Source organism: Pangasianodon hypophthalmus, chromosome 1 (assembly GCF_027358585.1).
Source record: "Pangasianodon hypophthalmus isolate fPanHyp1 chromosome 1, fPanHyp1.pri, whole genome shotgun sequence".
Lineage (NCBI taxonomy): Eukaryota > Metazoa > Chordata > Actinopteri > Siluriformes > Pangasiidae > Pangasianodon > Pangasianodon hypophthalmus.
In genome coordinates this window covers 6014502-6039306 of record NC_069710.1, presented here as the reverse complement: position 1 = coordinate 6039306, position 24805 = coordinate 6014502, and the positions used below count along the sequence as shown (strand labels likewise).

General features: G+C 37.4%; 1 protein-coding gene and 1 long non-coding RNA gene across 12 annotated transcripts; one reads left to right on the top strand and one right to left on the bottom strand.

Annotated features, from left to right (window-relative positions):
* The first annotated feature begins 45 nt into the window (after positions 1-45).
* On the top strand, positions 46-24405 carry LOC113526619 (uncharacterized). 10 transcript variants are annotated; one of them, XR_003402794.3, is made up of 9 exons: positions 46-2317; positions 2399-2560; positions 5568-5697; positions 13704-13890; positions 17728-17848; positions 17948-18005; positions 19046-19108; positions 20818-20862; positions 21647-24405. It is a non-coding gene; the product is annotated as an uncharacterized LOC113526619 (long non-coding RNA). The 10 variants fall into 10 exon arrangements; XR_003402795.3 differs by having other exon boundaries at positions 17945-18005; XR_008301244.1 differs by having other exon boundaries at positions 13704-17352.
* Positions 5541-20518, bottom strand: LOC113526618 (myosin-7). 2 transcript variants are annotated; one of them, XM_034306384.2, is made up of 39 exons: positions 20436-20518; positions 20146-20189; positions 19754-19962; positions 19495-19638; positions 19243-19399; positions 19070-19097; positions 18798-18900; positions 18082-18174; positions 17930-17993; positions 17721-17819; positions 17511-17614; positions 17177-17315; positions 15359-15477; positions 15114-15263; positions 14827-14997; positions 14426-14735; positions 14254-14336; positions 13712-13917; positions 11562-11685; positions 11314-11450; positions 10976-11231; positions 10621-10863; positions 10357-10533; positions 10124-10269; positions 9944-10034; positions 9477-9866; positions 9208-9334; positions 9003-9121; positions 8720-8916; positions 8422-8605; positions 8167-8332; positions 7959-8083; positions 7507-7815; positions 7193-7396; positions 6787-7083; positions 6480-6584; positions 6298-6393; positions 6075-6209; positions 5541-5659 (listed from the first exon to the last, which is right to left on the bottom strand). In XM_034306384.2, the coding sequence occupies exons 3-39, from the start codon at positions 19952-19954 to the stop codon at positions 5639-5641; spliced, it is 5820 nt and encodes a 1939-aa protein (XP_034162275.1). In that variant the 5' UTR covers positions 19955-19962; positions 20146-20189; positions 20436-20518; the 3' UTR covers positions 5541-5638. The 2 variants fall into 2 exon arrangements, with proteins under 2 accessions (XP_034162275.1, XP_053087048.1); XM_053231073.1 differs by lacking the exon at positions 20436-20518 and having other exon boundaries at positions 20146-20282.
* Positions 24406-24805: the final 400 nt, after the last annotated feature.

The window sequence follows — 24805 nt, the reverse complement described above, 5'->3', positions numbered from 1 at the left end:
TGTCAGCAAGGGTCCCTTCTGAAGTAATAAAGAACTATGGACATCAGGTATTTAATGCTTAACAAGAAAGAAATGCAGATGGTGACAGCAGCCCAGCCTAAGGTCAGATGATGTGGTGATTGACATATAGCTATTTTCATTTTAATATTTTGAATATTCATGAATAATTTTACACACATACTATATGCAAAATAATGCATAATTATAGGTAACGTATGTACAGTTATATTTATCTGAATTTATCAGATCAGTCCTTCAAATCTTTTGGAGGTGGCCTTAAATATGACAACCAGGTAATAAGTACAGTGATTAATTTAAAAACTCGCCAAAGGTGTAGTCTGTAATTTAACATTAAACATGTTATAAGTCTTATTGTGGAAGTTAAGCACATTCATAGTTTGCTTCTGTGTCATATCTTCTGTTTGTTTAGATAAGTTTCTGTGTAGCTGTAACAGGTGCTTTGTTAGCCTTGTTAGAAAGACATCAGAGACAGCTCTGTCTCTGAGTGGTAACGCACACCAAGGTCATTCTCCAGCTGGTGTGAATGTTTCACTCAGCCCCGTGGTGTTGAAATGGCATTGTTTCCTTTCCCTTACACTTGAGGACAAAGATAACCCTGTGAAATTCTTGCCAAGTGCTTCTCGGTGATTGAGAAGAACAGCTTGTACAGTCTGTATGTCCACAGCCATTTATGTGTTGTCTTTTTGACTGTGTGACCCTTTTCTAAGGATGTTCATGAGAGCAAAAGTTGCTGCACACATTATCCAGTTAACTTTGTATTTAAGGTTAAAGAACAATTAACAATAAATTTTAAGTTAATTGTAAGGTCTATAGTCTATAGTAAGAGTTATAGTCATTATTTGAATAAAATAATCTTTTTTGTCCATACATACTATGCTACAATAGTATTAGGTGTTAATTTTTAATTGTAAGGTTAACTGTAAAGTATTAACAGCCACTTTTGAGTTAGAGTGATTATTTGCATAAATAATGATGGTTTTATCAGCATGCTTCAATAATTTTGGGTATTTATTGTTAATCAAGTTACTATGGAATCTCATCTTTGGTCATGCCTCATGTCTTTCAATATCTGAGGTGCCATTTGTTTTCATTACACCCTTGAGTGAGTCATATACATTAACACTCCAGAGTGATAAATGGGTTCAAGATTAACAGCAAGCCATGCTATGTATGGACAGTTGAGGGTTAAAGAGCAAGCAAGTGAAGAAGTGCGGTACAAGGTGCAAGTCAACAGCAATAAGTGTGAATTATGTTTCTACATTCACTTTCCCCTCTTTAGATAAAGTGACACTGACATAAAAAGACGAGCCTGCGTAAAGGTTTTTAAAATGATGGACATTCAGCAGACTCACTTTGCTGAAGGACATTTAAAAAATGGTTTACGTTATTTATTTATTATAATTATTATTTTATTTTTTATTTTTGGTAATACAATGTTATCTTTTTAAACAGAAATTTTGATTATCCAGTATAGGGTAGAAATGACTAAAACAGAATAAAATGTTTATACATTTTCATACATACATAATGTGTGGTGATTTTTATAGTGATCAAAACTATATTTACATTACATTATGTTTATAATTTAGTTACTAAGAGAAAATACTGTAAAGACTGTATAGATATTTTTGCTCAGATGACCAAAGGATGTGCCATTGTCACAATCTTGTTGACGCTGGATTGTTTTTTTTTTTCCCCTATTGTCCTTGAGTACAAAGATAACCCTGTCAAATTCCTACTGAGTGCCTTTCGCTGATTGAGAAGGACAGCTCATGCCCTATATGCCTGGAGCAGATGCTCCTATTGTAAAGGTCTCCAAGCACATAAATAAAAGTATCTACTTATAGTTTTGGCAGCGTTGCATGCTTTATAGACTATAGACTATTTACGTTACATGGCCAATTGAGGGAAAACAATGCAGGTCCTAACATATGTTCACATGCTTATTCCAATTGTACGGATTAAAAAGATGTGGCTATTGATAATTATTTCAGATGACTTTGTCTAAATATTTTGTTTTGCCTAAACAAAAGAGGAAACATCTGGAAAACAGTGTTAAGGTACAATCTTTAATCCACCCTGTCCTCAAATTCTCAGCTGCTCTTTGCAGACTCCTCCTCTAATAAACACCATCCTATTGGCTTCCTTATCACCTTGAACAACGCTAAGGCAACTCAGATATACTGTAACCTTCAGACTATCCAGCAACTCCCTGTTTCTCCTGATATATATTTGTAAATTTTGCAGATGTGTCTATTTCCAGGCTAGAAAAGAAGGAAAAGTTTATTTTTTTAAGGTGAGACAACTGTCAAAAACATTGAAGTGCATGCTATTTTCCCATAAGTAAAACATGGTTGTTTTTCTTTCTTTTTCCTAGTATATACAGATCGGGATCTATTAGGATACTGCAACCTCTGAACAGAGAACAAACTGATGAAGAAGATGTCTCCATGTCTATGACCACCTGTAAAATGTCCATCATACCTTTTATGGCACATAGCCACTAACAGAGCACACACAGAGGCTGTTTATTTGGCAGGTAGGTCCTTCTTCTTTATGTTTATCACACAGGTACAATTGAATAAATTCAGGTATGTGTGGGACACTTTCAGAAAATTTGCTTTTTAACTTTATTAATGTGTTATTTAATTATTTCTGCCTGTTCTACATTTCTGTAGAATGCTATGGTCGCTTCTTATTAATTACTCTGCTGCTTTAAAACATACATTTCTGAATTTTCATTCTTTACTAATAAGTGCAAAATATACAAGAGCTTTTGAGACAATTTCATTATTTTAATGAAATGTATTAATTTATTTCATTATTTTAATAGAAATTAATTTCATTATTTTAAATGATTAGTATTTAATTTTAAAAAATGATGTCACGTCAGGCAGACAATCATATCCTTTGGTATACGAAAACAAATTTGAAAACAAGTTACAAATTTGATGTTAATTTAAATTTTTCTAATATTTGACACAGCCTTTGCCCTTCTAATTTTTCTTAGTAATAAGCTACATTAAGTAATAGTATGTTTTATATGGAATTCATGAGGCTGTGTTAGCCTCAACCCTCTCTTTAGAGCACTTTCAGTTGGAGCAGTTAGGTAAACTTAAATTAATTTAGTGTTTTTATACAAATAAATAAATAAATTCTACTACTACTACAAATATGGATACTACTTCTACTACTACTACTACTACTACTACTACTACTATACTATTCTTCTTCTTCTTCTTCTTCTTCTTCTTATTATTATTATTATTATTGTGCTATTGTAAATTAAGTGCAATATCATTTTGACATAATTTCCTCCTTTATTCATTTTGATAGAATTTTTCTCCTTCCTAACCTTTATCTCTAACTCATGTTTTCTTTTAGCTGTTTACTAGTTACTAAATAGTTATTAGTATACTATAATTTGAAAAATAAGAAAGAGACCTAAAGGGTGTAACCAATTAAAAAATATATAACTATGTTTTAATAGTAAATTAATTAAATGTTTGCCTCCATGGTTGGAGGTTCGATTCTTGCCTCCACCCTGTGTGCGTGGCATTTGCATGTTCTCCTCATGCTTGCAGGGTTTCTTCCCGGTACTCCGGTTTCCTCCCTCAGTCCAAAGACATGCGTTGTAGGCTGATTGGCATTACTAAATTATCCGTGGTGTGTGAATGTGTGTGTGATTGTGCCCTGTGATGGGTTGGCTCCCCGTCCAGGGTGTCCTCTGCCTTGTGCCCGGAGTCCCCCCGGGGATAGGTTCCAGGCTCCCCCCGCAACCCTGTGTAGGATAAGCGGTATGGAAGATGGATGGATGGATGGATGGATGGATGGAAGAATTGATAGGCTTGTAACATTATGAAAAAGATCTTCAGAGCACTTAATACCAGTAATGAAATATGAACATTTTAAGAGGAACCTATTTTCAATTGATTTCCTAATCACTTTTATGCTAATCCCAGAAGTTATTTGATAGCTAATAAGTTGTGCTCAGGGCACATACAGTATAACCACATTTGCCTAACAATGACATTTTTGACAGACAGATATTAAATCCACAAATGGCTCTCATGTTGGAAATGAAATGCACTGGATGTTGAAGCCTTTATTTATTATGTAGAAATCTTTATTTATTATTTATTTATTATTTGTTAATTTCTAGAAAATCCAATAAGTCTAGGTATTTTGAGAAAAATCTGAAATAAAAAATAAAATCAAAACAAATTTAAAGGACTGAAATAAAATTAAGTGTAATGAGTGAGTTTTAAAGACATTGCTGATCCTTTGTCTTTTCTAAACTTCATTGATACATTTCTCATTACAAGTTCTTCCAATGACACCAGAAGAAACCTAAAAAGTAAATAACCACTAAGTTGTGATGAGCAATTGTAACAATCTTCGACAACAGGCAAGCAGAAGGCAGGAAGCAAACCCCCAATCCTGGAGGTGCAAAGCAAACAGGCTAACCACTAAGCCACTGTTCACCTCTTGCTTGGGTTTCGGCACCAATGTGACAACCTTCGTGGACGGCAAGGAAGAGGCGGGAACCGAACCCCCCCAGTCCTGGAGGTGCATGGTGGCGTAGTGTTTAGTCTGTTTGCCTTGCACCTCCAGGACTGGGGGTTTGGTTCCTGCCTCCTCTTTGCCTGTTGTTGAAGATTGTTACAGCAACATTTACAGTTTAGTGTTGGGTTCCTAAAATTCTACTTTTAAAATATGACATATTCAGACGTCTCCCCAAAAGGTTTTCTACATTGCAACTATCTCCTTTTTGTATTCATTTTGCCATTGTGCATCAACCTTTTTTTAATGTTTTACTGTTTTCCAATTTTTTCAGATTTTCAAATAGGAAAATGAATTATATTTTGTATTTTTTAGCAGGACATGCATGTAAGCAATATAATGAAAAATCAAAACATTGCATTAGGAGGCTTCATTCATCTGTAGCACCATCAATAAATGTGAGGGGTGGAAAATTCTGCCAACCCTAGTCTTACCTTTATAGAAAAATAAGCAGCAGTTGATGGCAGTATCAGTGTCAATTGATGTCCATTTTCACCAGATTATGTTTCTTCATTTAAGCATGAATCTCACAAAAGAACAGTAATTTCTTACTATGATGTGAAGCTGGATAATAATCTACATTATGTGAATATGACGTTAAAAAAAAAAAAAAAAAAAAAAAAAAAAAAAAAAAAAAACAGGCTATAAGGAAAAAAACGCTAATGTAAATACAGTAGATACTTAACATGTGTTTAGTTTATTAAATTTGTGTTTTCTCCAAAATAGAAAGAAATATTGGAGAACACAATATTATAAATAATATTTAATGAGGTAGTCCAGTATTTTAGTACACTGACCATTGTACTGCATTTATAATTTAAATTAAATGCTGTATTTAAATTGATATATGGTTTTATCATGCACTGATCTACAAACAATTCTTTACTCTCCTTTTATTTGTGTTACGTATTATGGCATTATTTTTAATACAGGAAAAAAAAAACACAGCCAAAGGGTTCATTGCTAATTTTTATTCTATTCAGCTACAGGTTTTAGTGTCAAAGAGCACTAAATCACAGTGTACAAGCTTTTGAGAGAGAGTCAAGTGAGCTCTTCACTCCTCATCATGAGTTTTCTGGAAGAGGAAATAAAGACAAGAGCAGGAGTTATAAAGTGAGTATTCTCTCATTCTGAAATTTTGCATTTCAAAAAGATTGCAGATTAAAACTGTAATATGTAGTTTATTAGCCTATATGTGGACTTGATATTTACAATTCCGTGTTAACAGTAAATCAATGATTTAGTCAAGTAACTTAATAGTTAGTTGATTAAATCATTGAGTTACTGTTAACTTATAACGTATTAATGTAAGCCAATTTTATAGCCTCGTATATTTTAAATGTTTTAACAATAATCATATACAACCACAACAACAAAAAACATGTGTCAACACTATTAAATGTGCATGTAATATCAAAAGGATGAGGCAAACATGAGAGCATTTTATTGGCTTTACCACTCATTAACTTTTGGATGATAAGGGAGCTTACTTTGGAGCTTATGTCACGGCTCTTGGCTCTCATCTTGTTGACCTGAGACTCTGCGATATCAGCTCTTTCCTCTGCCTCATCCAGCTCATGCTGCAGCTTGCGGAACTTGCCAAGGTGGGCATTGGCCTGCTCCTCCTGAAAAGTGTTTGCACAAATTTCAAAAACAAATGGAAGAACAAATGCATATTAAATGTGTGCATCAGTTTCATTTTGATGCACTTACAGCTTCCTCTGCAGTTCGCTTGTAGGACTTGACTTTCAGCTGCAGTTTGTCTACCAGGTCTTGTAGACGAGCCAGATTCTTGCGGTCTTCTTCAGTCTGTAAATACCATATATATATTGTATATACAGCAATTTCTACCCAATTTGTTTCACTTATTTTGAAGGTGATAAAAGAGATATTACCTGGTAGGTAAGCTCCTTGATCCGTCTTTCATATTTCCGGATTCCTTTTACAGATTCACTGGCTTTTCTCTGTTCTATCTCCACCTCATTTTCCAGCTCCCTTACCTAGAAAAATATACAAAATGTTTTTGTAGAGATTCAAGATAATGGGTGGTATTTCCATGTTAATCAAGAAAATTCATGAATTCACCCTGGCCATTACCCTCACCCTGACATTTTTTTTTTTAAAGAATAATGGAATTAATGTAAGAAATGGATGTTTTAACATGCTGGTGTCAATCAGATGGAGATAAATGAATAAATTTACCCTGGCTTCCAGCTTCTGGACCTGCTTCTTGCCACCTTTCATGGCAATTTGCTCAGCTTCATCCAGACGGTGCTGGAGGTCTTTAATGGTCTGCTCCATGTTCTTCTTCATGCGCTCCAGGTGAGCACTGGTGTCCTGCTCCTTCTTCAGCTCTTCTGCCATCATGGCAGCATCAGTGATGGCTTTTTTGGCTTTTTCCTCAGCATTCCTGCACTCTTGGACAGCCTCCTCTACCTCAGTCTGCAGCTGAGAAGTGTCTGCCTCTAGTTTCTTCTTCTGGTTCAGCAAGCTAGTGTTCTACAGTTATATACAAATTTTACAGGTTTATATTATATGGAATCTTTAATTTCATTACATTCTTTTGTTTCCTTTTATGAAGGGGAAAAAAGAAGAATCAATATATTACCTGAGAGTGCAGTAGCTGAACCCTCTCACTGACATCCAGCAATTCTTGCTCAGCCAGTTTGCGGCCTCTCTCGGTCTGCTCTACCAGGGATCTCAGTTCATCCAGTTCAGCCTGCAGCAGGTTGTTGCGTCTGTCCACAATAGCAATGTTCTCTTTGAGATCATCGTTAGCACGGAGAGCATCATCCAGCTGCAGTTGCATATCCTTCAAGGTAAAAATATCACAATGAGATAATTATAGAATACATAGGTAATTAGAAACAAAAAATCCATCATTACTTCTTTCCATCATAATTACATTTGTTCAAAATGTACCTTCATATGTCCATGGAGACTCTTCAGCTGTTTCTGGGCCTCTGAAGCCTGCCTGTTAGCCTGGTTGAGCTGGATCTCCATCTCGTTTAGGTCTCCCTCCATCTTCTTTTTCAGCCTCAGGGCCTCATTTCTGCTGCGAGTCTCAGACTCTAGAGAGCTTTGCAGGGTGTCCACCACTCTTTGGTGATTCCGCTTGGCCTGCTCCATTTCCTCATCTTTTTCGGCCAGCTTACGCTCAATGTCAGCTTTCACCTGGTTGAACTCCAGTTGGGCTCGCAAGATCTTTCCTTCTTCATGCTCAAGGGATGCCTAATAGATCACAGTTCAATCAAAGCCAAAATCTAATTTTCATTCACTCTCCCATGATTGCTATTTTATTCTCTAATTGAAATCTATGACTGCAGAATATAGAATATGATGTACATATGATGTAATCAATAATAATAATGCACCTCAGCTTCCTCCAGAGCAGTCTGAATTTCTGCCTTTTCCTGCTCCAGCTGTTTACGGATTTTCTCCAGTTCATGGATGCTCTTGCCAGTCTCACCAATTTGCTCAGTGAGGTCAGAAATTTCCTCTGTTTATCAGGAAAGAATATGCTTGTCAGTGTATGATAAATACTACACAAATGTTCTAGACCTCTGAAATAAACACTGGTACCTTGGAGGTTTTTGTTCTCCCTTTTCATGGTCTCCAGATGATCAAGGGACTCCTCATATGAGTTCTTCAGTTTGAAGAGCTCAGTGCTTAGAGATCTGGCCTCCTTTTGGGAGCTCTCTAGCTCAGACTGTGACTCTTCATATTTCTGCTTCCACTCAGCCAGGACCTGGTGGATTGCAACAAAAACATATTTACAAAGATAGACCTTTGAACACAGGACAATTCTGGCAACACTGCAATGAAGTGAATAATAACCTTATCGAAGTTCCTTTGTTTCTTATCCAGAGCAGCAGCAGCAGCATTGGACCTTTCCACATCAACCATGAGATCTTCAATCTCATTCTGCAGTCTGTGTTTGGTCTTTTCCAAAGAGGAGCACTTGGCATTAACAGCTTCCACAGCTTCTTCTGCATCTTGCAGACGCTGAGCAAGTTTCTTTCTACATGCCAGGACATGTTTCAGTAGATTTTTTTAACACCAACCACTTCTTAACATGAAAACTGAAAATCACTACATGCAAAAATGAAGATTTTGATGGATTCTGATTTCTTACTTCGCATCTTCTAGCTCTTCTGTTCTTTGGATAGCATCAGTTTCATACTTGGTCCTCCACTGAGCTACCTCAGAGTTTGCTTTGGAGAGACTGCGCTGTAGCTCAGCCTTAGCCTCCTGCTCCTCCTCGTACTGCTCTCTTAGTAGGTCAGAATCATGACGAGCTGACTGCACTGCATGAGCCAGGGCATTCTTGGCCTGGAAAAAAAAAGAGTTTCGATTGTTTGATTTTATTTAGTTTTGCACTGTGTGAAAGGTTTTTGAAGCACCAGTTGTAGAAATACCTTCACTTCCTCTTCAAGTTGTCTCTTAAGATCCTCAATCTGTTGGGTATAGGACTGCTTGCTTCTGGTCAGCTGAGAGACCAAGGAATCCTTCTCTTCCAGTTGTCTTGTGAGTTCACCTTGATTACAGATTGGTTTCAGTTACATGTGTGTGTTATATGCAACACATAGAACACTCACCCTCATCCCTTAGCTTAGTCCTTACCATTCTCTGTTTGCAATTTAGCTTTTTGCATGCTGAAGTCATTGATGCTGCGTTGTCCTTCCTCAAATTTAGTCCTATACTCAGTCATCTGGTCCTCAAGAGTCCTGCACAACTTTTCAAGGTTTGTCTGGACCAAAGAATAAAGAAAATCAATATTATGGAAACAAAAAAGGCAAAAAAAAAACTGTATACGCAACACATTTTGATGTGCTCTCCTAAAGATAAAATATACATGTCTATATACACCATACATAATTATTCATTGTTACCTTGGATTTAACAATCTGTTCCATGTTGGAGACCACATCATCCAGCTCCAGTCTCAGTTCACTCTTCTCCTTCTCAAGCTTCTGCTTCACTCTCTGAAGGTTGTCAATTTGCTCTCCCAGGTCTGCCACACTGTCTGCATGTTTCTTTCTTAAAGTTGCAGCAGTGGCCTCATGTTGCAGGGTGGCCTCTTCAAGGTCTCTGCGCAGTTTCTGGAACTCAGCCTCTCTCTTTTTGTTCATTTCAATCTGGGCAGCAGTTGCACCACCAGCCTCCTCCAGCCTCTCGCTGATCTCCTCCAATTCTCGAGCCAAATCTGCCCTTTGTTTCTCAACCTTGGCACGAGCAGCTCTCTCAGCCTCCAGCTCTTCTTCAAGTTCTTCTATACGGGCCTAGAGTGTAAGATTTTATGGTAAGTACAGAAGGCAGAATTAGAAAAGCCAACTATCCCAGTGAGGTATCAGATTACCTGCAACTCTTTGAGTTTCTTTTGAAGTTGGGCTGCCATTGCTTGCTCATCCTCAATTTTGCTGTTGAGTTGGCTGATCTCAAAATCTTTTCTGTGGTTTTGATAAACACATACATGCATAGATGTTTAGTAGTAGTTTATTGTTGCATTATTATTCCATGCTTATTGTTAGCAACCTACTTTTTCAGCCTCTCCTCCAACTGTTGCTTGTCATTTTCCAGGTCCATAATGTTCTCCTGAGTCAATTTTAAGTCACCTTCAAGTTTTCTCTTAGCTCGCTCAAGGTCCATGCGTAGCTTCTTTTCCTGTTCCAGTGATCCCTCAAGCTGAAAAAAACAATATTTAGTTTTGGTATTATATCTCTTTTAGTGAGATTAATATTTCATTCCCATAACTGTGCAACAAGTACTAACATCATCAACTTGCTGCTCCAGTTTAGCTTTTGCTTTGGTCAGAGTGTTGACTTTGTCCTCCTCACTCTGCAGATCATCCAGTGTTTGCTGATGAGCTTCCTGGAGAGCTTTTTTCTCCTTGGTCAGCTTGGCAATGATTTCATCAAGAGCTGCCATTTCCTCAGTCAGGTTTTTAACCTATGAAAGGAAAATACTTCGTTGAATGTCTTCAAAAGACATAAATTGCTCTAAATTGCTTCAAGCTTATTTAGAGTAAACTTAAACCTTATTCTCAGTGGCATGCTTCTCCTTCTCCACTTTGGCTAGAGTAAGTTCCAGATCATCAATATCTTTCTTCAGTTCAGAGCATTCATCCTCAAGCTTTCTCTTCTTGGCTGTCAGCTCGGCATTCATTTCCTCTTCATCTTCCAGTCTCTCAGTCAACTCTTTGCATTTAGCTTCAAGTTGGATTTTGTTCTTAATCAGACCTTCACATCGCTCCTCAGCATCACAAAGATTGTCTTGCTCCTGTTTTGAAAAAAAAAAAAGACATCAATTAATGTTAAATTTTGAATTCTGGTCTCTGGACCAGAATTCTGGACAACTGCATGATTTCCACATTTTCAAACCATAAACTCACAGCCTGGACTTGGAGTTGCAGGTCGTTCTTCTCTTGGAGAAGTGTGACCATTTTCTCCTCAAGTTCTTTTCTGCGGGCTTCAGATTTAGCATAGGCTTCTTTTAGTTTCAGGAATTCTTCCTTCATGTTGGCCATCTCTTTCTCTGCTTCAGCTGACCTTAACAGGGGTTTAATCTTGAAGTACAGTTTCATCCAGGGCCAATTCTTGACACCCATGAAAGCACGGACATTCCACTGGATCACTAGCAAGGCATCCCTGCAAGTCATTAAATGTTGAAATATATATTTTTTTGTTATGGAAAATGCCTTGAGAAAATGAACACAATGTAGAGTCTTACCTGCGTTCAACCATCTTCTGGAACTCAACTCTTGAGAGAAGACCCCGAGCACAAGCCTGAAAACGAGTGATGATTAGGGCAAGACGATCATCTCTCATCTCTTCAAGGAGACCCAGGAGACCAGCCTTGAAGAACACCTTGAATAACAGCATATAATATCTCAATATGCATACTAAGGTTTATTTAGGGTAGAATGACTTCAGCTTTCAGGTAGTATTGCAAAACTAATATGATTCTTAGTATTGAACCTTAGTGTGTCCAAACTTGTACTGATTATGGTCAATGTCCAGTGAAGCCAACAATTTCTCAGCTCCCTTCCTACTGTCAATGAATTGCCCTTCAGGAATAGCAGCAGGATTCAAAATACGATATCTGCAAATAAATTGTTGTAGAAATAATTAGAAATATTCAGGTATTTAAGAATAACTGATAGGCTATGGTTTAATGCACACTTATTAAAATTATTATTGGTAAATAAATGTATTCTACTTGAAATTTGCAGATTTAGTCATGCCCCAAGATATAAATTGATTGGTCTTTACAGCTACAAAAGGATACAAATGTGCAGATTTTTTTCTCTTATGAAGTATTTATATGCTGAGTTGTATAGTCCCATCCGAAAGTATTGGAATGGGGAGGCCAATTCTTTTGTTTTTGCTATACACTAAAGACATTTGGGTCTGTGATCAAAAAGATGAATATGAAATAATAGATCAGAATTTCAGAACATGGCACTTTTGGTGGCAGACCAGCCAATTTTTAGGTGAGCAAAACTATAGGAACAGAAATTCTTAAAGTAAATAACACTTAATATTTGGTTGCATATTCCTTGCTTGCAATAACTGCATCAAGCCAGTGACCCACTGACATCACCTAACTGTTGCTTCTTTCAGTTGTTGTTTGTTTTGGGGTTTCTCCCTTCAGTCTCCTCTTCTTTAGGAGATGAAATGCATGCTCAGTTGGGTTAAGGTCTGCTGGCCAGTCTAAAACCTTCCACTTTGTTCCCCTGATGTCAACAAACTACTTTGTTGTGTTGACAGTGTGTTTTGGGTCATTGTCTTGCTGCATGATTTAGTTCCTCCCAATTATATTGGATGCATTTCTCTGTAAATTAGCAGACAGAATGTTTCTGTAGGTTTCTAAAATCATTCTGCTGCTAACCATTATGAGTTACATCAATAAAGATTAGTGAGCCTGTTCCATTTATGGCATTTGGCAGACACCCTTACCCAGAGCAACTTGCATTTTGTCTCATTTATACAACTGAGTAGTTTAAGGGCCTTGCTTATGGGCCCAGCAGTTGTGCTGGGATTTGAATTCATGACCTTCCAATCAGTAGTCAAACATCTTAAACACTGAGCTAACACAGCCCCTTTCTAGAAGCAGCCATGCAAGCCCAAGCCATGATTCTGCCTCCTTGCTTGACCAATGAGCTTGTATGTTCTGGATCATGAGCAGATCCTTTCTTTCTCTACACTTGGGCCTTTCCATCACTTTTGTAGAGGTTAATCCTGGTTCCAAATTTTTTTGTGGATCATCTCTGTATTTCTTTGCGAATTCTAATCTGGCTTTCTGATTCTTATTGCTGATGAGTGGTTTGCATCTTGTGGTTATGGCCCCTATATTTTTGCTCTCTAAGTCTTCTTCAAATGGTGGATTGTGGTACCTTCACCTCTGCCCTGTGGAGGTTGTTGGTGATGTCACTGACTGTTGTTTTTGGGTTTTTCTTCACAGCCCTCACAGCGTTTCCGCCATCAACTGCTGTTGTTTTCTTTGGCCAACCTGTTCAATGTCTGGTTGTTAGTAAACCAGTGGTTTTCTTCGTTTTCAGGGCATTCCAAATTGTTGTATTTGCTATGCCCAATGCTTGTGCAATGGCTCTGATCGATTTCCTCTCTTTTCTCAGCTTCAAAATGGCTTGCTTTTCTCCTATAGACAGCTCTCTGTTGTTCTTGTTGGTTTATCCTTTTTAACAAAAAAATGCAGTCTTCGTAGGAGAAACCCAGGGCACACACCAAGAGTAGACATTCAGAGCTATTAATTGTTTAGACAATCAATCTAACAGGGCACACTTGGGCAACAAGAAACACCTGTTCGTCAGTTCCAATATTTTTGATCACTTGAAAAATGGGGGGCTTCAAACAAAAGGTGCCATGTTCTAAGTTGTTTAATACATCTACATGTAAATATCAGGTAATGAGATTTGAAATTCTGATCTATTGTCTCATATTCATCTTTTGATCTCAAACCCAAATGTCTTCAGTGTGTAGCAAAAACAAAAGAATTGGCCTTTCGGAGGGGACTGTGTATGAGCAAAATGTATATAGTTTGCGCAACTGTGCAGAATTTCAACAAGTAAGGAGCTTGATAGTAATTTCCTTATGCTATAGCATGTTACCGTTGCTTGAAGTCACCATAGAGGATCCTGTTAGGGAAGCCCTTTCTGCAGATTCTGATGCCCTCCAGCACACCATTACAGCGCAGCTGGTGCATTACTAGAGGATTCTCCATGGCCCCTGGAGTCTTTGTCTCATTGGGAATGATGCAGCGCACAAAATGAGGATGAGTTGATCTCAGGTTGGTCATCAGCTTGTTTAAATTCTCCTAAAGATCAAATAAGTACAGGCAACATGGTCTCACACTTGCAAAGTTGTAAGAATTCACATGACTTGATTTGTATAAAAAGTTAAGGCTGGCATTAATGGCTGACCTTGACCAAATTTAACGTAATGGTACACCACTGATCACAGAAAAACTTTTTGTCTGTTTTATGTTCATTATCCATTAAACTAGTATACTATACTCTGGGCAACTATAAAACTACTGTCAAAATGACAAAGTACTGATTTGGTAATGTAACTGTACCTTATATCAGTACAGTCACTGTATGTCAAAATGTTGAGCTTTCTATAGTTTTGAGATTTATACAACTTATCTCACCCTATGGAGGGCAGACACAGTCTGGAAAGTAGAACCCTTTTTCTTCTTTTCCTTTTTTCCACTTGCACTCCCTTCTGCCATGGCTATTAGAATAAAATGCCTGATGATTAGAACAAAATGCTTGATGACTAGGAAATGGTAATACATTCTTCAGCCATCTGAGTCATCTTACCTGAATCAGCACCAGCATAATTTGCAAAAAGGTGAGCAAGCAATTTCATGGTGGATTTCTGGTACAGCCCCACAACAGTTTCATTGAGTGGATCCTTGTTCTTCACCAGCCAGTTGTTAATGTTGTAGTCAACAGTGCCTGCATAATGAACCAGGGCAAAGTGAGCCTCTGGTTTACCCTTCACAATCCTGGGCTTCTGGAAGTTAGCAGATTTTCCCAAGTGGTTGTCGTAAAGCTTAGCTTTGAATGTGGTATCACTGGCTTTGGGGAACATGCACTCCTCTTCAAGGATGGACATGATACCCATGGGCTACAGAGAATAGAATGAAAAAGCATGAGTTTCTCTCATTTCCAAACTAGGTTTCTGAAATCAAGTTGTTAGCTCAAATCCCACATCTCACCTTTTCAATGAGATCAATACAAGCCTGCAAGTCCATGCCGAAGTCAATGAATGTCCACTCAATACCCTCTTTCTTGTATTCTTCTTGCTCCAGCACAAACATGTGGTGGTTGAAGAACTGCTGCAACTTCTCATTAGTGAAGTTGATACACAGCTGCTCAAAGGTGTTAAACTGTTAAGGAAAACATATAGTGATTAATAATGATGCACTCCTCATAAATCCTGATATAAAGCTCTTTGGCAGTAGAGATTTGTATGAGAGCAAGAAATTTGTACAAGCAAACGTACCTCAAAGATCTCAAAGCCAGCGATATCCAGCACACCAATGAAGTACTGGCGAGGCTGCTTGGTGTCCAGAGATTGGTTAATTCTCACAACCATCCAAAGGAACATCTTCTCATATACTGCCTTTGACAAAGCTCCAGTAGCATAGTATACCTATAGTGCAGAATATATATTCATTCTTTATAGAAATATTATTTTGATGATAGCCTTATAGATTGTATATCTGGTTGGTATCATTCGTTTCTAACCTGCTGGACATTCTGGCCCCTAGTGACCCACTCATTTCCTACTTTGACTCTGGGGTGACACAGAGCTTTGATGAGATCAGCGGAGTTCAGGCCCATTAGATAAGCGGATTTGTCAGCATCTGAAATAGACCATTCCCATTATTAATCATACATTTCTTGCTTGTATAATCTGAGCGCACCCTTGTCAAATGGTGGGAATTACCATTTGGTCATCTTTACTAGGTATGTATTGTGCCTACACTACAAGGGCCTGCTCTACTCTGGGTAAGCTAGACTCCCAATAAGTAATGAGTGCAAGTTGAATTGCTTACTTTAATGCTAATTTGCTAATAGTTGAACCTTTTCTTCTATCAGCACAAATCTAGTTGACTAAGAAGTGAATCATTACTAAATTTTAACTGTAAAAATGAATTGAAATGACACATTTTGTCACACCTTCTTAATTTAAGCCATCTGATATAATTTTTAAAATTTAAAATAATACAAATAATCATATCCCACTTACATATAGTATATTCTTACAGAAACACATTAATGCAAGAAAAAAAAATCCCCATCAGCATCTTGTTATTATGAGAAAAGCATCTTGTTACTGCAAGAAAACATTATTATTACAAAAAAAGCATCTCTACAATATATACATGAATAATCATGCACTAATACCTGAATTAATACTTACTTATGAGCTAATAATGAGTTAAGGCATGTACTAATCACAAACTAATGAAGAGCTAACCTTAACTACGATGTGAGTCTTATGAATTCATGCATGAATAACAAACACCTTAAGTACATATTAGCACATATTAGTTTGTAGTACGTTTGTTAGATAATGTATCAATTAACACATGGGGTAAACTAAATCAAACATGCTCTATAAGAAAGAATATAAATTAAACATGCATAATTGTTTATATAATTTGCCATTTCATCTCAACCCGTTTTGCGTCATTCTCCATCCATTTCTCTTCAAATCCCACTGTAGTAATAGAATGTGCTCTGGGTGGCTAGGGCTTGGGGCACTCCTTTGCCCACAAGGGTGAAATTAGCCACCCAGAGCACATACTATTACTACAGTAGGATTTGAAGAGAAATGGATGGAGAATGACGCAAAACAGGTTGGTGTTTATTATTATTGCGTCTTTCTACATATGAAGGACTCTTAAATCCCAGTGTTTATACAGATGCAAAAATTGTTCACGCTCCTTAGACAATTGTCCAATCCTAGCAGATCTAGTTGAATGACATGAGAAACTCTAGTTTACAGTATTTTAAATGTCTACAGGCTGGGATTGTTATTACATACCCAAAACGCTGTCAGACTTTTATTTAAAAAGATGTGTCTTTGTGGAGTTGAGATGCAGGAATGGCCTTTGATGCAGGCTGTATTTCTTTAGATATATGGCACAAGCACCTGTATAAACACCGGGATTTGAGAATTCTTTGTAAAGTGCATGTAGTACTGACAATGCCGTCTACAGCGCTCAGTGACATTAACATCTCATTGTGGTTTAAGCCAAGCATGAAGTAAAATTTCAGAGATAACGATATGTTTTCTTGTAGTCACAAGATGCTTTTCTCAGAAGAATGAGATGTTTTCTTGTAATCACAAGTAATACCGAGATACTGACGGGGATTTTTTCCTTGTGTAGCAGCAGTGTGCTTCTTTATATGCTTTTTAGAGTGTGTAAATTACAAATCTTTGTTGCAATTATAATCCCTTTGTTGAGATTAGTTATATTAGAGAACCTGTAATTAAAGAAACTGTAATCGATTTTACCGAAATATAAACAATGCATTTATTTGATGATGATATACCCTCAGTGCCATCAGACTCAGCCTGCTCCTCTCTCTGCTTCTGCTTGAACTTCATGTTGCCGTAGTGCATGATGGCACCAGTCAGCTTATAGATGCTGTTCTTTTCCTCTTGGGTGAAGCCCAGAACATCAAAAGCTTCCTACAGAAAAAAAGTGAAGTGTCTCTCTTTAATACAAGTATGTCAGCTTGACTCAAGTTGCTCAAGAACATCAGCATAGACTGTACAGTTAAAATTGAATATACTTGCCCTTAGGAACCTACAGTTAACATCTTGTTACAATATCATTCATAATTCTGATTTTGGTTTTAGATAGCTTCTTTTTTTTTTACATACATCAGTAGCCATCAGCTCCTCAGCATCATTAATAGAGGCTACTTGAGTCTCTCCTTGGGAGATGTAGGCATAATCATAAGGGTTGGCTGTAATAAGCAGCATTTCTGTCAAAGATGAAAAAAGAGAGAAAGACATTTTTGTAAAGGTTATGTAAAGTATGTGTACTGAACCGCACAGAATGCATTATTAATATTGATATTTCTTGCTGACCTAGCAGCTCAGGTTTCTTCTGAGACAAGATCTGATAGAAGATATGGTAGTCTCTCTCAGCTTTGAGCTGGAAAGTCACACGGGATTTCTCTAGGAGATCTGTATCAGCCAGAATAACAAGACAAACGGTAACCAAATTATTATTATGCTCATATAAAAAAACAGATTGAGTGGTTATGTTTTTTTTTTTAAATAAAAAATGGTCATACATGTCTCTATATCAGCAGAGGCCAGTTTGCCAGTGGCACCAAAGTGGATCCGGATAAACTTGCCCTATTTGAAAAGGTAAACATTGTTTCGTCCTTTTTTTCTTCTGAAGTTAGACATGATAATAGTCCTTACAAGCAATTATTAAACTTACAAATCTGGATGAGTTGTCATTTCTGATGGTCTTGGCATTTCCAAAAGCCTCCATAGCAGGGTTACACTGGATGATTTGATCCTCCAGAGTACCCTAGAAAGAGATAACAAAAATGTTCATGTGTGAAAAACATCAGATTCAAAATGTCATGTCATGTTAATTCTCACATTCAGGAAACTTTTGAATAGTGACTGTGGAACAAGCCTTTGGTCAAGGTTTTGGGCTGAAGTGTTTATCAGATCCATCCTTTCCATAAATCATTTGAATACTTAAGCAATATCACACGAGTGCGGTTATACTGAATAACTGCTTCATACCTACACAGGTATGGTTTGGTGTAGGTATGAAGCAGCGGGCAGAGTGCTGTAGCTCATCACAGCCTTTCATATTTTAAGTCAAAAGTTATATTCATGAAAAATATATCATTTGCCATGTCTGCTGATGATGTCGCTAACTCTACTCTAGTACTGTCGCTAACTCTACTGCATCCCAGTTCGGTTATACTATAAGCACTCTTGGAATGCTGCTCGACCAATCAAATTAGAGGACCGGAACTAACTGTTGTATAATAGTTAACCAATGTTGCTTCTAACATCTCATGAAAAACTGTTCAAAGTTTTCTAAAGATGAGAACTGGTATTGTTAAAATTAATACATGACTCCTTGATAGACTTGTGTGGAAATCTCATTGATTTAAATATGACAATGTGTTTCACCCTCTTGTCATTGGGATCCCTCTTAAAACCACCAGCTGCGATGCTGGCGAAGTACTGGATGACTCTCTTGGTGTTCACAGTCTTCCCAGCACCGGATTCTCCACTATGAAAAGATTTATTTTTTGTACAAAATCAATGTATTATTTAAAATATAAGAATAATATTTGAAGGCTTCTTAGACAGACTAGTTTTGTTAAATTACATTTTAATTCTTGATATTTCAATAGTTATATTTTTTTATATCACAGTTTCTCAAAAAGAGGTAGACTTACGTGATAAGGATGGACTGGTTTTCCCTGTCTAAAATAAAGGTAAATCTGAGCTCAACACATCAAATACATTTAGATGTTATCAATACAAATCAATCAGGGGAAAACAGGATCAGGAATTTTTCTATCTAAACTAAATTTATTTTTATTTGAACATTGTACTAGGTTATGATTACCTGCCAGCATGTACTGGTAGGCGTTATCAGAAATGGAGAAGATGTGAGGAGGAGCTTCACTCCTCTTCTTGCCTCTGTAGGCAAGAACAACTTCTTGGTTGTACACTGGCAGCCACTTGTAGGGGTTGACAGTTACACAGAAAAGTCCTGAGTAGGTCTGTAGAGAAAGAAACCAATGTTTATTGTCTTGAGAGCCATACGACATAAAAGTTATAGTCCTTATGAGTGGAGAAATTCACATGCACAACTCACGTAGATCATCCAGGCTGCGTAACGCTCTTTGAGGTTAAACAGCACAGCAGGTTCGTGCAGGAAGGTGAACATCGCCATGTCCTCGATTTTATCGAACTTTGGCGGGTTCTGAGGATGAATGTCTGCTTCCTTGACAGTCACAGTCTGTATGCAAGAGCATATTCTATTTTTGTCAGATGTTGTGTTTTATAGTAGTTTTTAATTATTCTTTTTTTTTTTTTTTAAACAAAAAACACAATGCCTCTCAGTAAATGCTTACCTTTCCTCTCTCAGTTTCACAAGTAACTCTATCTCCATCACGACTGGTAACTGTTCCTTTAACATATTCTTCGTCTGGATCAGGAACAAAACATTCCCTTTTCATGTCAAAGGGCCGAGTTTGGGCCTCAAGACGCTCTCTTTCTGACTTTCTCAGGTATGAGGCTGCAGCCCCAAACTCCGCCATCTGAGCATCTGTCATCTTTTAGCCTATGTATCAAAGATGCCAAGCTTTAGTTTATATGTATCAGAACCAAAGCCGGTCAAAGTGCTTTTGTAAATTTATATAAAGCACTGAACACTAACTAGTATTATTGTTTTAACTCGTATTGCTTTAGACAGCATTGCCAAAAGCATGAAGTCACTTCAAGCACACAGATGGTTAGTGCTTACCTCTGTTGTTCACCCTCTTAGCAAAAATGGATGGTATTGTTGCTCTGGAAACAGGCAATTAAAAAAATTCAGAATGACATAGAAGTAGGCTTTTTAGCTTTTTACCATAGCCAGTTCATGGCTTTTGAAATTCGGCACTGTTCAAAACTTTTTTCCACCACAGTTTAATATGATGAGTATATGTTGCATTTGCTTTACATAAAACCGAATCATTTAGGATTGTGACACCTCAGCGGTTATAAGATAATGAACAAGACTAATGAAAAGCTGCTAATAAAAGGTATTTTTACCTCTGGATGATTGAAGTTCAGAAATCAGCAATGTCCAGGCCATCGTCTCCCTCTTTTATAAAGCAAGCACCCTCTAAATATGGCATTTGGCATTGTTAGGTAGGAGTGCTATTTTGTTTGATTAAACTGCAGGTGGGTGGGGTACAGTGACTTTTCTACATTATAGTGGTCATGGTGCGTGGAGAGAAGGGAGAGAAGGGAGAGAGTGGTCAAATTTGTGCCAACAACCAACCCACAATGGAAACCTAAGGCTATTTAACACGAATACATAGAGACTGGTGTATATTTTATATATTATATTATATTTTATATTTTGTACATGAGCATGATTTTTGTTGAAAATTACTATACATGAAATTAACTTTTATTTGTTTACTTTCAGGCTGTGATACCCTGATGCTATGACACTCACAGTGCTACAGTAAAGGTAGGAGCTTACAAATCAGTCATCGGTAATCTGTTTCTGTAAACTGACGTATTCAAGTTATGAGTGCAGGGCATCTTTTTACATTTTAAACTAAAGAATTACTTAACATTGAATACAGAACATGTCAAATGATTCATGCCATTCCTTCCTATGCTAATGCCTGTAGATAAGACCTTTAAAATAATTTAGATTTCTTACACGTTTTATTTAAGCAAAACAGGAACAAAGGTAATATTATTACAAGTAAAATCCAGCCAGTCTCACATGACTAATGTATTTAGACAGTGACTCATCAGGGATCAAATAATATGCCTTATACAGGAAAAGGAAAAAACCACTGCTGCATGTCTCAAATGTCTTTAGATATCTGTCATAGTTAGCAGCAGTTAGCAGGACTCGAGGTCCATCAACAGTTGTTGAAATGATTCCTCATCTCATTGGTGCTTTGTTATCTCCACTCCTTTGTCCTTGAGTATATACAGATAATCCTGTAGCATTCCTGTCGGGTGACAGTGTTTGATTGAGTAGCACAGGTTTCTCCACACACAGTGGCACACCCATATTAGTGAAACTGTAGTCTGGAGTGTTTTTGTTGCCATGCGGGTACTAACTCCTCTCGAATATGGATTTATCCTGATAATATTCTTAGACCCTCACCAATGGAGACTATAATGCATTTCTGTATGTTGCTCTGGATTAGGGCTTCTGCTAAATGCTGTAAATGTAAATGCTGATATTGTTGTGATCTGCTACGTGTGTGTGTGTGTGTGTGTTCTTATCACAGGCTGATAAACAATATGTGGTGTCTTATAGTACCAATTCTCTTCCCAAAGTTGCTGTGGTGATGACATTTGGATTGGGATGCCCTTTTTGCATTACCAGGTATTTCATCATGTCACTAGTAGAAATTATTTTCAAAGTCAATTGACTAAACATTTGCCTGTTTCTTTTTTTGTGAGTGATGACACTTGGGAATGTGAAGAGCAAATGTCTGAATTTTGCTGGCACAAATATTATTCTAGTAAACATCTGAATAATATATATACTTTATATATGTTGCATGTTATTGGGAAATTCATATTAGTACACTGAAATGAATAATAGTATCCACCTAAGAACACTACTCCGAAGTATGAGGATGTATTTATTTTTAGAATGAAACATCTAACAGGGTGAAGTAAGCCTGCATGCCTTACCAAGTGAGAGCAACAGAAACCCTACATGCTTTACCAAGTGATAACAACAACAAGGCAGAGGTCAGTCCACTTAATAGTGCAAGTGTCGGTGATGAGTATTAAACCTGCTCTCCTTAATACCCTCTTTAGTTTACAGGGAACTGTTCTATACATCCAAAGAAATATGATATAACCTTAATGAGCCATGGCGAGAGACCTAGGAAATACCTAGCCAGAATGAGCATTCAAGTCAATTACACTGTTGACCTAATGGATTAACAAGAATGACGGAGTGTATTGGAGCTGCAAGGGTGTGTTTTGCTTGTAAAAGAAGTCAAGCATTTTATTTTTCCATGGAAGAAGTAGTCCAAACCTGACGTGATCCCCACCTCCCCTCACTTAAAAGGTGAAAATGACATGTAAGGACTGTACCTCAAATACGTTATACAGTGCATTCAGAAAATATTCAAAATATTCATTTTTTCCACATTTTGTTATGTTGCAGCCTTATGTTAAAATGCTTTAAATTATATTTTTCCACACCAATCTACACTCCATACCCCATAATGACAAAGCAAAAACCAGATTTGTGATATCTTTTCAAGTTTATTAAAAAGAAAAAACTGAAATATCACATTGACATAATTATTCAGACCTTTTGCTATGACACTTGAAATTTAGCTCGGGTTCATCTCATTTCTCTGGATCATCTTTGAGATGTTTCACTTTGATTGGAGTGAACCTGTGGCAAATTCTATTGATTGGACATGATTTGGAAAGGCACACACCTGTCTATATAAGGTCTAACAGCTGGAAATGCATATCAGAGCAAAAACCAAGCCAGGGTTCAGAGACAGGATCGTGTTGAGGCACAGATCTGGGGAAGGCTACAAAAAAAATCTCTGCTGAAATTGAAGGTTCCCAAGATTAAATGGAAGAAGTTTGGAATAACCAGGACTCTTCCTAGAGCTGGCCGCCCAGCCAAACTGAGCAATCGGGGGAGAAGAGTCCTGCTAAGAGAGGTGACCAAGAACCCGATGGTCACTCTGGTTGAGCTCCAGAGATCATGTGTGGAAATGGGAGAAACTTGCAGAAGGTCAACCATCACTAAAGCCCAGATCAGTGGAGTATTGCAGGGATGGTTGACCTTCAAGTTTTTCCCATCTCCCATTACCAAGGCCCTTCTCCCGCCGAATGTGAATGTGATATTTCAGTTTTTTTCTTATTTAATACACTTGCAAAGTTATCACAAATCTAGTTTTTGTTTTGTTATTATGGGGTATGGAGTGTAGATTGATGTGAAAAAAAAATTAAAGCATTTTTGCGTAAGGTTGCAACATAACAAAATGTGAAAAATGAAGGGGCCTGAATAGTTTCTGAATGCACTGTATGCTTACTTATTTACAGAACAGGACAATTTCCTGCGAATCATTTACTGCTGTCTTACATTCATCCAATATTGCTACAGAAAAACCCAAAACCACAAAAACTGTAATGTATGTCAGTAGATGAGACAGCTATTTGGTTTTTTCTGATGTGTAGCAAGCAAGAGAAAGAAAACAGTAAGGTAAAAGTCTGAGACCATAGTCCTGCCCACTTCCTTTCTATTAGCTCACAAGATCAAGGTTTGCGAATTCATAGGTTAAAGTTCGCCTAGATAAAATCGTTGCGAAGCGGAAGAAATAAACAAATAAGTGTCTTTCACAAAGTGAATTCTTCAGTGAATTGGCTTTTCCACTGTGAAGGGGATTTGCATTTGGCCTGACCACCACTTTACCTGAAAAGCTTAGTTTTCATGTGTACCCAAGTCTTATTTTTCTAAAGCAGTGGAGTCTCACAGCTGTTGATTACTATAGTTCTCCCTCTTGGTGAAGGCATTTTTCCCACTCTCTGAGATACTGAATCTCTCAGCCTGTCTACATCACCCCAAAATGGTTTGTTCTGTACCCTCTTGCATTCAGAAAAGTCAGCCAGCCAGAGGTAGACCAGATGTGACCCTAACACTCTGTTCTCTGTCTCTACAATGGTGTTGCAAATAAACCATATCTTGCATAACACGACATGTTGCTGATCTTTACCGCAAAGTCCCTGTGCAATCTGAAGAAATTTGTGATCTCCTCTGTATTGCTGTGTCAAGGGGTCAAAGATGGTAAATGCCACCTCTGTTCATTGCACTATGGTGTATCACTTTTCTGCACAGTGACAGATACTCACTTTATATTTGGTTGATCATCCTCTGATATAATTATTCCAATGTTACAGTATGTGATATGTGTGTATTGTTTGTATGCTCATGTTATTTAATGTATGCCAAGTCAAACTCCTGTGTACTCAGTATATTTGGTGAATAAAAATATTCTGATTTTGACATGCTAATCTACAATGTTTATTGTTTGCTGTATTAGGAGGTAGCTTTTTCCAAGAAACTGGCTACACAATGCTCAGTCAGAAATAGTGAGCCAAACATAGCCACAACAGAGCCGACTGGCTGACCTACCACACCACATGAGAGAGAGAGGGCTGCTGCCCGAAATTGTAATGGGATGAATCACACCCTTGTCAAAATAGCACAATGCCATTGTTTATAAATCCAGAACATTTATAGCAAGTTTTTATATCGTAGTAAAATATGAAAAGGAATAGTACAAATAAAAATCCTTGAGTATAAAGTAAAGTAAAGTGATTCCTTCCAAATGCCTTCTGCAGCTATAATTTTTATATACATACACAATACATTTATTATAGAAACCACTGGAACTAATAAAGAA

Excerpts from the sequence above, each read along its gene's own strand:
- LOC113526618 (XM_034306384.2), bottom strand. The coding sequence starts at position 19,954 with ATGACAGATGCTCAGATGGCGGAGTTTGGGGCTGCAGCCTCATACCTG. Across the intron at positions 17,994-18,081 it reads ATGACAACTCATCCAGATTT|GGCAAGTTTATCCGGATCCA; the intron begins GTAAGTTTAATA and ends CTTTTCAAATAG. Across the intron at positions 7,816-7,958 it reads CTGCTCTGGAGGAAGCTGAG|GCATCCCTTGAGCATGAAGA; the intron begins GTGCATTATTAT and ends GTGATCTATTAG.